General features: G+C 60.0%; 1 protein-coding gene across 1 annotated transcript; it reads right to left on the reverse strand.

The window, feature by feature from the left end:
• Nucleotides 1–3416: 3416 nt before the first annotated feature.
• nsfl1c (NSFL1 cofactor) lies at nt 3417–14801 on the reverse strand. The gene is made up of 9 exons (XM_031894652.1): nt 14636–14801; nt 13407–13504; nt 12869–12943; nt 11290–11455; nt 7314–7406; nt 5707–5816; nt 5497–5634; nt 5026–5190; nt 3417–3764 (listed from the first exon to the last, which is right to left on the reverse strand). The coding sequence occupies exons 1-9, from the start codon at nt 14738–14740 to the stop codon at nt 3602–3604; spliced, it is 1113 nt and encodes a 370-aa protein (XP_031750512.1). The 5' UTR covers nt 14741–14801; the 3' UTR covers nt 3417–3601.
• Between the last annotated feature and the right edge of the window lie 625 nt (nt 14802–15426).

Consider the following 15426-nt stretch of genomic DNA (forward strand, 5'->3'; position numbering starts at 1 on the left):
GGGGCCCTGTAGCAGTGAATCATGGGGGCCCTGTAGCAGTGAATCATGGGGCCCTGTAGCAGTGAATCATGGGGGCCCTGTAGCAGTGAATCACGGGGGGGCCCTGTAGCAGTGAATCATGGGGGCCCTGTAGCAGTGAATCATGGGGGGCCCTGTAGCAGTGAATCACGGGGGGGCCCTGTAGCAGTGAATCATGGGGGGCCTGTAGCAGTGAATCACGGGGGGGCCCTGTAGCAGTGAATCATGGGGGGCCCTGTAGCAGTGAATCATGGGGGGCCTGTAGCAGTGAATCACGGGGGGGGCCTGTAGCAGTGAATCATGGGGGGGCCTGTAGCAGTGAATCATGGGGGGGGCCCTGTAGCAGTGAATCATGGGGGGCCTGTAGCAGTGAATCATGGGGGCCCTGTAGCAGTGAATCATGGGGGGCCCTGTAGCAGTGAATCATGGGGGGGGGCCTGTAGCAGTGAATCATGGGGGGCCCTGGTAGCAGTGAATCATGGGGGGGCCCTGTAGCAGTGAATCATGGGGGGGCCTGTAGCAGTGAATCATGGGGGGGGGGCCTGTAGCAGTGAATCATGGGGGGCCCTGTAGCAGTGAATCATGGGGGGGCCTGTAGCAGTGAATCATGGGGGGGCCTGTAGCAGTGAATCATGGGGGGCCCTGTAGCAGTGAATCATGGGGGCCTGTAGCAGTGAATCATGGGGGGCCTGTAGCAGTGAATCATGGGGGGGGCCTGTAGCAGTGAATCATGGGGGGCCTGTAGCATGAATCATGGGGGGCCCTGTAGCAGTGATATGGGGGGGCCTGTAGCAGTGAATCATGGGGGGCCCTGTAGCAGTGAATCATGGGGGGCCTGTAGCAGTGAATCATGGGGGGGCCTGTAGCAGTGAATCATGGGGGGCCCCTGTAGCAGTGAATCATGGGGGGGGCCCTGTAGCAGTGAATCATGGGGGGCCCTGTAGCAGTGAATCATGGGGGGCCTGTAGCAGTGAATCATGGGGGGCCCTGTAGCAGTGAATCATGGGGGCCCTGTAGCAGTGAATCATGGGGGGCCCTGTAGCAGTGAATCATGGGGGGCCCTGTAGCAGTGAATCACGGGGGGGCCCTGTAGCAGTGAATCATGGGGGGGCCTGTAGCAGTGAATCATGGGGGGGGCCCTGTAGCAGTGAATCATGGGGGGCCTGTAGCAGTGAATCACGGGGGGCCCTGTAGCAGTGAATCATGGGGGGCCTGTAGCAGTGAATCACGGGGGGGCCCTGTAGCAGTGAATCATGGGGGGCCCTGTAGCAGTGAATCACGGGGGGCCCTGTAGCAGTGAATCATGGGGGGGCCTGTAGCAGTGAATCACGGGGGGGGCCCTGTAGCAGTGACATCACGGGGGGCCTGTAGCAGTGAATCATGGGGGGGGGCCCTGTAGCAGTGAATCATGGGGGCCTGTAGCAGTGAATCATGGGGGGCCCTGTAGCAGTGAATCATGGGGGGCCTGTAGCAGTGAATCATGGGGGGGGCCTGTAGCAGTGAATCATGGGGGGCCCTGTAGCAGTGAATCATGGGAGGCCTGTAGCAGTGAATCATGGGGGCCCTGTAGCAGTGAATCATGGGGGGGGGCCCTGTAGCAGTGAATCATGGGGGGCCCTGTAGCAGTGAATCATGGGGGGGGGCCCTGTAGCAGTGAATCATGGGGGGCCCTGTAGCAGTGAATCATGGGGGGCCCTGTAGCAGTGAATCATGGGGGGCCTGTAGCAGTGAATCATGGGGGGCCCTGTAGCAGTGAATCATGGGGGGCCCCTGTAGCAGTGAATCATGGGGGGGCCCTGTAGCAGTGAATCACGGGGGGCCCTGTAGCAGTGAATCACGGGGGGCCCTGTAGCAGTGAATCATGGGGGGCTCTGAAGTCTATGCCCAGGGTTTTGGGGGCAATATATGTGCCCAGAGTTTCAGGGGGGCTCTGTGCCCAGGGCCATCTCTCAGTGGAGTTTGGCTTGTACCCCAGATGCCCCTGGCTGTGGGACTGCCCTGTGGGGGTGGGTTCAGATTAAGTGCCCTGGGGGTAGGTTGGCACATGGGCACATTTTCTCATTCTCAAAGACACAATCGTTGGCGCCAGATGATGCCCAGAGAGCACCCCAAAAGATCCCATGGCTTCTCGGTGCTTTTGCCCTGCTCTCCCCGTGGGGTTATTCCATAAGAAATGTGCCCCCGAGGGGGCGCTTTGCTTGCCTTCCGCCATTTTGTTTTCCCTTCGTATTTGTCACCGACACGAGGTTCTGCCCTTGTCACTGTAATGGGGCTCAGACCCCTGTCCCCCCCCACTCCCAATAATATGGGGTAAAGCCCCCGCCACAGACTGCCTGGGGTACAACAGAAGGGGCAGATACTGGGCAGGCTCACTGATACAGGCTCTGATAGATTTATTGTACCCCAGGGATTAAAGGGAACCTGGGGGGCCACAGTCACTGGGGGGCAGAACCTTCATTATAACAGGGTGCATTCTGCTCTTCTGCCACTGGGCGGTGCTCTGAGACTGCTATGAAAGGCCTTAGATTGTAAGCTCAGTGGGGCAGGGATGCTGTACGTTGCTATGGAACAGTATAAATACATAAAATAAAGGCTCCTGCTGGGGCCCCACAAGCCACTGCTCCCCTGAGTCTGGGAACCTGAACCTTGGGGTGTTTATCCGAGTCGGGGGGGGTGACACCCGGAGACTCAAGGCAAGTTCCCCAGTGTCAGTGACCAGATGAGTGACACTCACTGAGGGGACACTCGCGACTCACAGGGAGGAGCCAGTTGGTGCCCATGGCAAAGTGTTGGTCACAAATCTCAGAGGGGCATCTCAGGGTACCCACTTAACCACGGGCATCTCAGGGTACCCACTTAACCACGGGCATCTCAGGGTACCCACTTAACCACGGGCATCTCAGCGTACCCACTTAACCACGGGCATCTCAGGGTACCCACTTAACCACGGGCATCTCAGGGTACCCACTTAACCACGGGCATCTCAGGGTACCCACTTAACCACGGGCATCTCAGGGTACCCACTTAACCACGGGCATCTCAGGGTACCCACTTAACCACGGGCATCTCAGGGTACCCACTTAACCACGGGCCGGCCTCCCCATAACCCCAACCCCCTACATAAGAAGTGGCACAATCCGCCCCATAACCCCACCCCCCACATAAGAAGTGGCACAATCCGCCCCATAACCCCACCCCCCCACATAAGAAGTGGCACAATCCGCCCCATAACCCCACCCCCCTACATAAGAAGTGGCAGAATCCGCCCCATAACCCCACCCCCCCCCCCCACATAAGAAGTGGCACAATCCGCCCCATAACCCCACCCCCCTACATAAGAAGTGGCAGAATCCGCCCCATAACCCCACCCCCCCCACATAAGAAGTGGCACAATCCGGCACAGACACTGGGTTCCTATTTATTTCATGGTGAAGTCCAACTCTTATTATTACAAATTCTGCAGAACAGGGCGGGGGGGAGAGCGGCCCCCCCCAAAGCTACAATACGGGGCGACTCCCAGTCACCAGCGGGGGGGGGGGGGTGCAAGCTGCAGGAGGAGGGCAAAGCGGGGGGCACAGGGGGATCAAGTAAATCGCTGCACAATGACGGCATTCAGCAGGTCGGCTTCCTTCAGGCTTAGCTCCTCCTCCCTCAGATCCTTATTGGGGAAAGTCGTCATCAGCACGAAGCTGCTCAGCGCCATGGCGGGGCGGGCATTCACTATGAACAGGCGGATGTCCCGGATCCTGCGGGGAGAGACCCCCTACTGTCACTCATAAGGATATTAGGGTATCACTCATGTATTATAAGGGATAATGTCACTGAGGGGTTCTGTGCCCCCCATATAAAGGCACAAGGCTGCAGGCCGAGTTATACAGGGAACTCTGAGTATCACTCATGTATTATAAGGGATAATGTACCCCCTACTGTAAATGATAAGGATATTAGCAGTCACTGAGGGGTTCTGTGCCCCCCATATAAAGGCACAAGGCTGCAGGCTGAGTTATACAGGGAACTCTGAGTATCACTCATGTATTATAAGGGATAATGTACCCCCTACTGTAAATGATAAGGATATTAGCAGTCACTGAGGGGTTCTGTGCCCCCATATAAAGGCACAAGGCTGCAGGCTGAGTTATACAGGGAACTCTGAGTATCACTCATGTATTATAAGGGATAATGTACCCCCTACTGTAAATGATAAGGATATTAGCAGTCACTGAGGGGTTCTGTGCCCCCCATATAAAGGCACAAGGCTGCAGGCTGAGTTATACAGGGAACTCTGAGTATCACTCATGTATTATAAGGGATAATGTACCCCCTACTGTAAATGATAAGGATATTAGCAGTCACTGAGGGGTTCTGTGCCCCCCATATAAGGGCACAAGGCTGCAGGCTGAGTTATACAGGGAACTCTGAGTATCACTCATGTATTATAAGGGGTAATGTACCCCCTACTGTAAATGATAAGGATATTAGCAGTCACTGAGGGGTTCTGTGCCCCCCATATAAGGGCACAAGGCTGCAGTATATATGTTTGTGCATTAGGAGGGGTAATGGGACAGACCATTCCCTATATGGGGGCCGCAGGGAATATTTATTTGCAGGGATGAATTTGGAATATACCGGGGGGCAGATCCTACACCTCCCGCCATGTGGGGTAAAGTAGTGACTTACCTCCCTATTAAGCCCCTCGGTTACATGTAATGGTACTTGTGCAACATCGTTTGGTTTCGGTCTCTATTCACTTAGGGGGTAACGGTCACACACAGCACAAGTGACAATGGGATTAATTAACCCTTGAGTTTCTATGTACTGTACCAGCAACAAATGAGTTAATTAAATGTGTGATGTCATCGCTGCTATAGTTCAAATACTGCATTGTTTTTTACAGGTGATATTTTACAAATTAGCACAAGGGGAATATACTATCAGCATATAATACAAAGCGATGGGATCACCCAATGACAGATTATATTCCACCAATAGGCTGATTTCGGCCAATACCTGTGGCTGTGGTTAAACTTCTGGACTAGTCGCCCCCCATCGGCCAATCGGATCTGGATGCTGGTGACCGGCTCATTGTTGTCGAGGGCGACCCACGAGCTGGCATTGGCCTCATTCTGTGCCTGTTGCCTTGGGGAGGCGGCACTGGGAACATTGGGGGCCGTGCTGGGAAGGAACCAATCAGTGGGTCAGAGATCAAACATGGCACAAACAGGCCCCGAACCCACCGGCCCCAGCCCCCCCTCGCCTGCCCCCAGCCCCCCTCGCCTGCCCCCAGCCCCCCCTCGCCTGCCCTCAGCCCCCCCCTCACCTGCCCCCAGCCCCCCCCCTCACCTGCCCCCAGCCCCCCCCTCACCTGCCCCCAGCCCCCCCCTCACCTGCCCCCAAGCCCCCCCCCTCACCTGCCCCCAGCCCCCCCCTCACCTGCCCCCAAGCCCCCCCCCTCACCTGCCCCCAAGCCCCCCCCCTCACCTGCCCAGCTTCTGGCCCTCCCCAGTGAAGGCTCTGAAGCTGACTTTGGGTTTGACATAATCTTCATCGCGATGATCCTCCATATCCAGATTCACTTGGCCGCCCTGAGCCAATCGGCGCAGCTCTGCCGGGATTTCCCTGGGCACAGAGGTCACAGGTCAGCTTGGCGCTCAGCCCATTCCCCCCCCCATGTGTGAGTGTGGCCCTTACCCCCGGCGTATGGCCTCCAGGAACTGAGCGTTGGCCGGATCCTGATAACTGCGCAGCTCCCCCTCATCCAGACTGAACCCACTCTTCCAAAGCTTCAGCACCACGTGCACCTGTGGAACGGATCAGCCCCTCAGAAACGGATCGGCCCCCCCCTCAGAAAGGGATCGCCCCCCCCCCCAGAAAGGGATCGGCCCCTCAGAAACGGATCGCCCCCCCCCCCAGAAAGGGATCGCCCCCCCCCCAGAAAGGGATCGCCCCCCCCCCCCCAGAAAGGGATCGCCCCCCCCCCCAGAAAGGGATCGCCCCCCCCCCCCCCAGAAAGGGATCGCCCCCCCCCCCCCAGAAACGGATCGGCCCCTCAGAAACGGATCGGCCCTTTAGACAGGGATCGGCCCCCCCCTCAGAAAGGGATCGCCCCCCCCCCCAGAAAGGGATCGGTCCCTTGGCCCCCTCAGAAAGGGATCGTCCCTTGGCCCCCTCAGAAAGGGATCGGCCCTTCAGACAGGGATCGGCCCCCCCTCAGAAAGGGATCGCCCCCCCCCTCAGAAAGGGATCTCGCCCCCCCCCTCAGAAAGGGATCTCGCCCCCCCCCCTCAGAAAGGGATCTCGCCCCCCCCCCCTCAGAAAGGGATCTCGCCCCCCCCTCAGAAAGGGATCTCGCCCCCCCTCAGAAAGGGATCGGGCCCCCCCCCTCAGAAAGGGATCGGGCCCCCCCCCCAGAAAGGGATCGGGCCCCCCCCCCCAGAAAGGGATCGGGCCCCCCCCCCCTCAGAAAGGGATCGGCCCCCCCCCCCTCAGAAAGGGATCGGGCCCCCGCCCTCAGAAAGGGATCGGGCCCCCCCCCCCTCAGAAAGGGATCGGGCCCCCCCCCCCTCAGAAAGGGATCGGCCCCCCCCCCTCAGAAAGGGATTCGGCCCCCCCCCCCCTCAGAAAGGGATCGGGCCCCCCCCCCCTCAGAAAGGGATCCGGCCCCCCCCCCTCAGAAAGGGATCGGGCCCCCCCCCCCCCTCAGAAAGGGATCGGGCCCCCCCCCCCCCTCAGAAAGGGATCGGGCCCCCCCCCCCTCAGAAGGGATCGGGCCCCCCCCCTCAGAAAGGGATCGGCCCCCCTCAGAAAGGGTCGGGCCCCCCCCTCAGAAAGGGATCGGGCCCCCCCCCTCAGAAAGGGATCGGGCCCCCCCCCTCAGAAAGGGATCGGGCCCCCCCCCCCTCAGAAAGGGATCGGGTCCCTTGGCCCCCTCAGAAAGGGATCGCCCCCCCCCCCCCCCCAGAAAGGGATTGGTCCCTTGGCCCCCTCAGAAAGGGATCGGCCCCCCCTCAGAAATGGATCGCCCCCCCCCTCCCCTCAGAAAGGGATCGCCCCCCCCCCCCTCCCCTCAGAAAGGGATCGGCCCCCTCGGTCAACTGCCCACCCATTGATTTATTCCAATGCTGACCAATGGCAGACTGGGGGGTTGAGGCTGTATGTGCCCCCCCCCTACTTTAAACCCCTCTGCAACTCCCTCGCCCCTAAACGACAGCATTCGGCAGATGAGTAACGAGCTGTAACGAGGCCAGAGATACTGAGCAGTGATTGGTGCCACTGAAGCTCCTCCCAAAAGTACTTACGTCCTGAGTGGAGTTTTGCCTGCGGGCTCCAGCTACATAAGCCGACTCCTCCTCCGGCGCCGCCCCCAAACGGTACCCGCCCCCCCCAAACACCTGTAAGGAAGGAGAGCGAGTCAGACTGGATCCAGAGCCAATCATCTGCTGTGTCTCCCCCCCCCCTACAAAATGAGTCCTGCAGGGGCCACAATCTAGTTCTCCTCCCCCCCCCCCCCTACAGAATGGGTCCTGCAGGGGCCACAATCTAGTTCTCTCCCCCCCCCCCCCCTACAGAATGGGTCCTGCAGGGGCCACAATCTAGTTCTCTCCCCCCCCCTACAGAATGGGTCCTGCAGGGGCCACAATCTAGTTCTCTCCCCCCCCCCTACAGAATGAGTCCTGCAGGGGCCACAATCTAGTTCTCTCCCCCCCCCCTACAGAATGAGTCCTGCAGGGGCCACAATCTAGTTCTCTCCCCCCCCCCCTACAGAATGAGTCCTGCAGGGGCGGCCACAATCTAGTTCTCTCCCCCCCTACAGAATGGGTCCTGCAGGGGCCACAATCTAGTTCTCTCCCCCCCCTACAGAATGGGTCCTGCAGGGGCCACAATCTAGTTCTCTCCCCCCCCTACAGAATGGGTCCTGCAGGGGCCACAATCTAGTTCTCTCCCCCCCCCCTACAGAATGAGTCCTGCAGGGGCCACAATCTAGTTCTCTCCCCCCCCCCTACAGAATGAGTCCTGCAGGGGCCACAATCTAGTTCTCTCCCCCCCCCCCCCCCCCCTACAGAATGGGTCCTGCAGGGGCCACAATCTACACCGGCTGTTAGTTCTCTCCCCCCCCCCCCCCCCTACAGAATGGGTCCTGCAGGGGCCACAATCTACACCGGCTGTTAGTTCTCTCCCCCCCCCCCCTACAGAATGGGTCCTGCAGGGGCCACAATCTAGTTCTCTCCCCCCCCCCTACAGAATGAGTCCTGCAGGGGCCACAATCTAGTTCTCTCCCCCCCCCCCCTACAGAATGAGTCCTGCAGGGGCCACAATCTAGTTCTCTCCCCCCCCCCCCCTACAGAATGAGTCCTGCAGGGGCCACAATCTAGTTCTCTCCCCCCCCCCTACAGAATGAGTCCTGCAGGGGCCACAATCTAGTTCTCTCCCCCCCCCCCCTACAGAATGAGTCCTGCAGGGGCGGCCACAATCTAGTTCTCTCCCCCCCCCCCCTACAGAATGGGTCCTGCAGGGGCCACAATCTAGTTCTCTCCCCCCCCCCCCCCTACAGAATGAGTCCTGCAGGGGCTACAATCTAGTTCTCTCCCCCCCCCCTACAGAATGGGTCCTGCAGGGGCCACAATCTAGTTCTCTCCCCCCCCCTACAGAATGAGTCCTGCAGGGGCGGCCACAATCTAGTTCTCTCCCCCCCCCCCCTACAGAATGAGTCCTGCAGGGGCGGCCACAATCTAGTTCTCTCCCCCCCCCCCCTACAGAATGAGTCCTGCAGGGGCCACAATCTAGTTCTCTCCCCCCCCCCCCTACAGAATGGGTCCTGCAGGGGCCACAATCTAGTTCTCTCCCCCCCCCCCCTACAGAATGAGTCCTGCAGGGGCCACAATCTAGTTCTCTCCCCCCCCCTACAGAATGGGTCCTGCAGGGGCCACAATCTAGTTCTCTCCCCCCCCCCTACAGAATGAGTCCTGCAGGGGCGGCCACAATCTAGTTCTCTCCCCCCCCCCCCCTACAGAATGGGTCCTGCAGGGGCCACAATCTACACCGGCTGTTAGTTCTCTCCCCCCCCCTACAGAATGAGTCCCGCAGGGGCCACAATCTAGTTCTCCCCCACCCCCTACAGAATGGGTCCTGCAGGGGCCACAATCTAGTTCTCCCCCACCCCTACAGAATGGGTCCTGCAGGGGCCACAATCTAGTTCTCTCCCCCCCCCCCCTACAGAATGAGTCCTGCAGGGGCCACAATCTACACCGGCTGTTAGTTCTCTCCCCCCCCCCCCTACAGAATGAGTCCTGCAGGGGCCACAATCTAGTTCTCTCCCCCCCCCTACAGAATGGGTCCTGCAGGGGCCACAATCTAGTTCTCTCCCCCCCCCCTACAGAATGGGTCCTGCAGGGGCCACAATCTAGTTCTCTCCCCCCCCCCCCTACAGAATGAGTCCTGCAGGGGCCACAATCTACACCAGCTGCTAGTTCTCTCCCCCCCCCTACAGAATGAGTCCTGCAGGGGCCACAATCTAGTTCTCTCCCCCCCCCCCTACAGAATGGGTCCTGCAAGGGCCACAATCTAGTTCTCTCCCCCCCCCCCCTACAGAATGGGTCCTGCAGGGGCCACAATCTAGTTCTCTCCCCCCCCCTACAGAATGAGTCCTGCAGGGGCCACAATCTACACCGGCTGCTAGTTCTCCCCCCCCCCCCTACAGAATGAGTCCTGCAGGGGCCACAATCTACACCGGCTGCTAGTTCTCTTCCCCCCCCCTACAGAATGAGTCCTGCAGGGGCCACAAGCTACACCGGCTGCTAGTTCTCTCTTCCCCCCCCCCCCCTACAGAATGGGTCCTGCAGGGGCCACAATCTACACCGGCTGTCAGTTCTCTCCCCCCCCCCCCCCTACAGAATGAGTCCTGCAGGGGCCACAATCTACACCGGCTGCTAGTTCTCCCCCCCCCTACAGAATGAGTCCTGCAGGGGCCACAATCTACACCGGCTGCTAGTTCTCTCCCCCCCCCCCCTACAGAATGGGTCCTGCAGGGGCCACAATCTACACCGGCTGCTAGTTCTCCCCCCCCCCCTACAGAATGAGTCCTGCAGGGGCCACAATCTACACCGGCTGTCAGTTCTCTCCCCCCCCCCCCCTACAGAATGGGTCCTGCAGGGGCCACAATCTACACCGGCTGTCAGTTCTCTCCCCCCCCCCCCCTACAGAATGAGTCCTGCAGGGGCCACAATCTACACCGGCTGTCAGTTCTCTCCCCCCCCCCTACAGAATGAGTCCTGCAGGGGCCACAATCTACACCGGCTGTCAGTTCTCTCCCCCCCCCCTACAGAATGAGTCCTGCAGGGGCCACAATCTACACCGGCTGTCAGTTCTCTCCCCCCCCCCCCCCTACAGAATGGGTCCTGCAGGGGCCACAATCTACACCGGCTGTCAGTTCTCTCCCCCCCCCCCCCCCTACAGAATGAGTCCTGCAGGGGCCACAATCTACACCGGCTGTCAGTTCTCTCCCCCCCCCCCCCCTACAGAATGAGTCCTGCAGGGCCACAATCTACACCGGCTGTCAGTTCTCTCCCCCCCCCCCCCTACAGAATGGGTCCTGCAGGGGCCACAATCTACACCGGCTGCTAGTTCTCCCCCCCCCCCCCCCTACAGAATGAGTCCTGCAGGGGCCACAATCTACACCGGCTGCTAGTTCTCCCCCCCCCCCCCCCCTACAGAATGGGTCCTGCAGGGGCCACAATCTACACCGGCTGTCAGTTCTCTCCCCCCCCCCCTACAGAATGGGTCCTGCAGGGGCCACAATCTACACCGGCTGTCAGTTCTCTCCCCCCCCCCCCCCCCTACAGAATGAGTCCTGCAGGGGCCACAATCTACACCGGCTGTCAGTTCTCTCCCCCCCCCCCCTACAGAATGAGTCCTGCAGGGGCCACAATCTACACCGGCTGTCAGTTCTCTCCCCCCCCCCCCTACAGAATGGGTCCTGCAGGGGCCACAATCTACACCGGCTGCTAGTTCTCCCCCCCCCCCCCCCCTACAGAATGGGTCCTGCAGGGGCCACAATCTACACCGGCTGCTAGTTCTCCCCCCCCCCCCCTACAGAATGAGTCCTGCAGGGGCCACAATCTACACCGGCTGCTAGTTCTCTCCCCCCCCCCCTAGAATGAGTCCTGTAGCGGTGCCATAACAACTGGTTCTGTGGGCCCCACACTGAGTGTGACGGGGGGGGGGGGGGGGTATTATTATCCAGCTGCCCCACCCCCCCGCCCTGCATAACACACTCACCGGGGCTTTGCTGCTCTCTCCGGGGCTCTTTGTGGTTCTGTCCACGGCCACCGCCCCATGCTCCTTGGCTCCTTTGAATAAATCTTCCACTAATTCATTGGGATTCTTCTTTCTGGGGGGTCCAACAATCTGCTGCCCGCTCCTCTCCGAGCCCCCCGCATAGAACCTGCAGAGCGAGAACCTCACATATCATATAAGGGCGTAGAGCGGCGCAACCGAGCGCAGAGCAATGCCCGTCCCTCCTCATATTCTGCCAGCGCAGAACCTCATGCCAGGGTGATGGAGGGCAAAATAATTGTGCTGTTAAACATCAACCAGTACCCAACTCCCCCCCCCATGCCCCTCCCACACAGCAACCAACAACTCCCCCCCATGCCCCTCCCACACAGCAACCAACAACTCCCCCCCCCATGCCCCTCCCACACAGCAACCAACAACTCCCCCCCCCATGCCCCTCCCACACAGCAACCAACAACTCCCCCCCCATGCCCCTCCCACACAGCAACCAACAACTCCCCCCCATGCCCCTCCCACACAGCAACCAACAACTCCCCCCCCATGCCCCTCCCACACAGCAACCAACAACTCCCCCCCATGCCCCTCCCACACAGCAACCAACAACTCCCCCCCCATGCCCCTCCCACACAGCAACCAACAACTCCCCCCCATTGCCCCTCCCACACAGCAACCAACAACTCCCCCCCCATGCCCCTCCCACACAGCAACCAACAACTCCCCCCCATGCCCCTCCCACACAGCAACCAACAACTGCCCCCCATGCCCCTCCCACACAGCAACCAACAACTCCCCTCCCACACAGCAACCAACAACTCCCCCCATGCCCCTCCCACACAGCAACCAACAACTCCCCCCCATGCCCCTCCCACACAGCAACCAACAACTCCCCCCCATGCCCCTCCCACACAGCAACCAACTCCCCCCACCCCCTCCCACACAGCAACCAACCCCCCCCACGCCCCTCCCACACAGCAACCAACCCCCCATGCCCCTCCCACACAGCAACCAACCCCCCATGCCCCTCCCACACAGCAACCAACCCCCCCATGCCCCTCCCACACAGCAACCAACCCCCCATGCCCCTCCCACACAGCAACCAACCCCCCCATGCCCCTCCCACACAGCAACCAACCCCCCCATGCCCCTCCCAAACAGCAACCAACCCCCCCATGCCCCTCCCAAACAGCAACCAACTCCCCCCCATGCCCCTCCCACACAGCTACTTTCCACTGGGGATTATTCCCCTATGCCAGTGATGCCCAACCAGTGGCTCGGGGGGAACATGTTGCTCATTAACCCCTTGGATGTTGCCCCAAAACAGGTAATTATTTTTGAATATCTGGTTAGGAGGAAAGTTGTAGTTGCACAAACACCCAGTGAGAAGCCAAACAGAGGCTCCTATAGGCTGCCAAACCCATAGGGGCTATTAAGCAGCCAATTACAGCTCTTACTGGCACCCCCACTTGCTCGTGTTGCTCCCCATTTGATTGTGGCTCAGGGGTATAAGTTTGGGGCCCCCCTGCCCTGGGCTATCACAAGTCTGTACCCAAACTGGACTGACCTTTGACCTTCCTCTTCCTCCTCCTCCTCCTCCTGTGCATGCACCAGGTCCCTGAAGGAGGTCACCCTGTGATCACTGAGAGAGAGGTAGGTTATTAGTGGGAGAGTGGCCCCCGTGACTGGGCCATTGCACAGAGCGGAACTTACCTAGGCCCAGAGCCGTGGGACCCGGGGCATTGCACAGAGCGGAACTTACCTAGGCCCAGAGCCGTGGGACCCGGGGCATTGCACAGAGCGGAACTTACCTAGGCCCAGAGCCGTGGGACCCAGGGCATTGCACAGAGCGGAACTTACCTAGGCCCAGAGCCGTGGGACCCGGGGCATTGCACAGAGCGGAACTTACCTAGGCCCAGAGCCGTGGGACCCGGGGCATTGCACAGAGCGGAACTTACCTAGGCCCAGAGCCGTGGGACCCGGGGCATTGCACAGAGCAGAACTTACCTAGGCCCAGAGCCGTGGGACCCGGGGCATTGCACAGAGCGGAACTTACCTAGGCCCAGAGCCGTGGGACCCGGGGCATTGCACAGAGCGGAACTTACCTAGGCCCAGAGCCGTGGGACCCGGGGCCCGGTAGCGGCTGCGGTAGCGTCACAATATCATCATCCCCTCCGTCCTCATAGAAACTTGCCAGCGCCAACTGTAAGAGAAAGGGGCAGAGTAGTGGGTGGGGGGCACTGGCGCCAGTACATACGGCTACACAGGGAACCCAGTGGCTGATGGGTATTAGACTCCCCCAGGCAGGGCTGTACATGAGGCGCTATGGCAGCAGCACCCACGGGTGAGCAGGCCCTGCACTCAACATAAGGCACCCATACAGGGGACAAGGTTTGGATGTATTGGGTGCTGGGTCCCACAGAGGAACCCCCTGAGAATGGGGAGAGGGGTCCCACAGAGGAACCCCCTGAGAATGGGGAGAGGGGTCCCACAGAGGAACCCCCTGAGAATGGGGAGAGGGGTCCCACAGAGGAACCCCCTGAGAATGGGGAGAGGGGTCCCGCAGAGGAACCCCCTGAGAACGGGGAGAGGGGTCCCGCAGAGGAACCCCCTGAGAATGGGGAGAGGGGTCCCACAGAGGAACCCCCTGAGAACGGGGAGAGGGGTCCCACAGAGGAACCCCCTGAGAATGGGGAGAGGGGTCCCACAGAGGAACCCCCTGAGAATGGGGAGAGGGGTCCCACAGAGGGACCCCCTGAGAATGGGGAGAGGGGTCCCACAGAGGAACCCCCTGAGAATGGGGAGAGGGGTCCCACAGAGAGTGGGTGCAATAAAATGGTTACCAATGGGGGGGGGGGGTCTCTCAGAAGGGGGGGGTGAATACAGGGGAACAGACCCTGTAATTACTGGGGGGCCCAGGGGTCACTGACCCACAAACACTCTCAGTATATTTTGTATAAGAATTGTCCCAATCCCAACAGGCGGGGGGGGGGGGGGCCGGTAACCCCAAGTTCCGCCATTGGATAAGCTCAATACCGGGGGCCCCGGCTGACTTCCTGTGGGGGGACAAGGCTCCCTAGCCCCCCCATACTGCAGCTGAACCCCACGGTACATTGGGGTGGAACTGGGCCCCAAACTCCGGGTTTAGGGGGGTCACTGGGTCCCATCCTTATGGGGGATGTGAGGGAACGGGAGAATGTGCCCCGGGGGGGGGGGACAAGGCAGGTGGGACCGTGTTTCCTGTTACAAGAGATGATATTTCGGGGAACAAAAGAAATGGGGCGCCTGATATCGGGGTGCGGGATTAGTAAGGGGGGGGGGGAATCCGCGGTACCTGCAGGTCCCACCCCGCCGACTCCATGAAGAACCGGGCCCGCTCCTCCTCCGCCCCGGTAACCAGCACGAACTCCCGAACCGCTTCCTCCTGCTGCGCCGCCATCTTGTGCGCAACCGCTCGGCCTCTCCCCCGGAAACTGGAGCCCGCACTGAGGTTCCGCCACTTCCGGGATCCCATTCCCCTGAGGAACTTATTGCTGCACTGGTACAGCTGGGGTGTTTGCTACAGAAACCCTACTATAGTTTATATAAATACCCCACTGTGTAGCCCCGGGGGCAGCCATTCCTGCACTGGTACAGCTGGGGTGTTTGCTACAGAAACCCTACTATAGTTTATATAAATACCCCACTGTGTAGCCCCGGGGGCAGCCATTCCTGCACTGGTACAGCTGGGGTGTTTGCTACAGAAACCCTACTATAGTTTATATAAATACCCCGCTGTGTAGCCCCGGGGGCAGCCATTCCTGCACTGGTACAGCTGGGGTGTTTGCTACAGAAACCCTACTATAGTTTATATAAATACCCCGCTGTGTAGCCCCGGGGGCAGCCATTCCTGCACTGGTACAGCTGGGGTGTTTGCTACAGAAACCCTACTATAGTTTATATAAATACCCCGCTGTGTAGCCCCGGGGGCAGCCATTCCTGCACTGGTACAGCTGGGGTGTTTGCTACAGAAACCCTACTATAGTTTATATAAATACCCCGCTGTGTAGCCCCGGGGGCAGCCATTCCTGCACTGGTACAGCTGGGGTGTTTGCTACAGAAACCCTACTATAGTTTATATAAATA

This window comes from Xenopus tropicalis, chromosome 10 (genome assembly GCF_000004195.4).
Source record: "Xenopus tropicalis strain Nigerian chromosome 10, UCB_Xtro_10.0, whole genome shotgun sequence".
Classification (NCBI taxonomy): Eukaryota; Metazoa; Chordata; class Amphibia; order Anura; family Pipidae; genus Xenopus; species Xenopus tropicalis.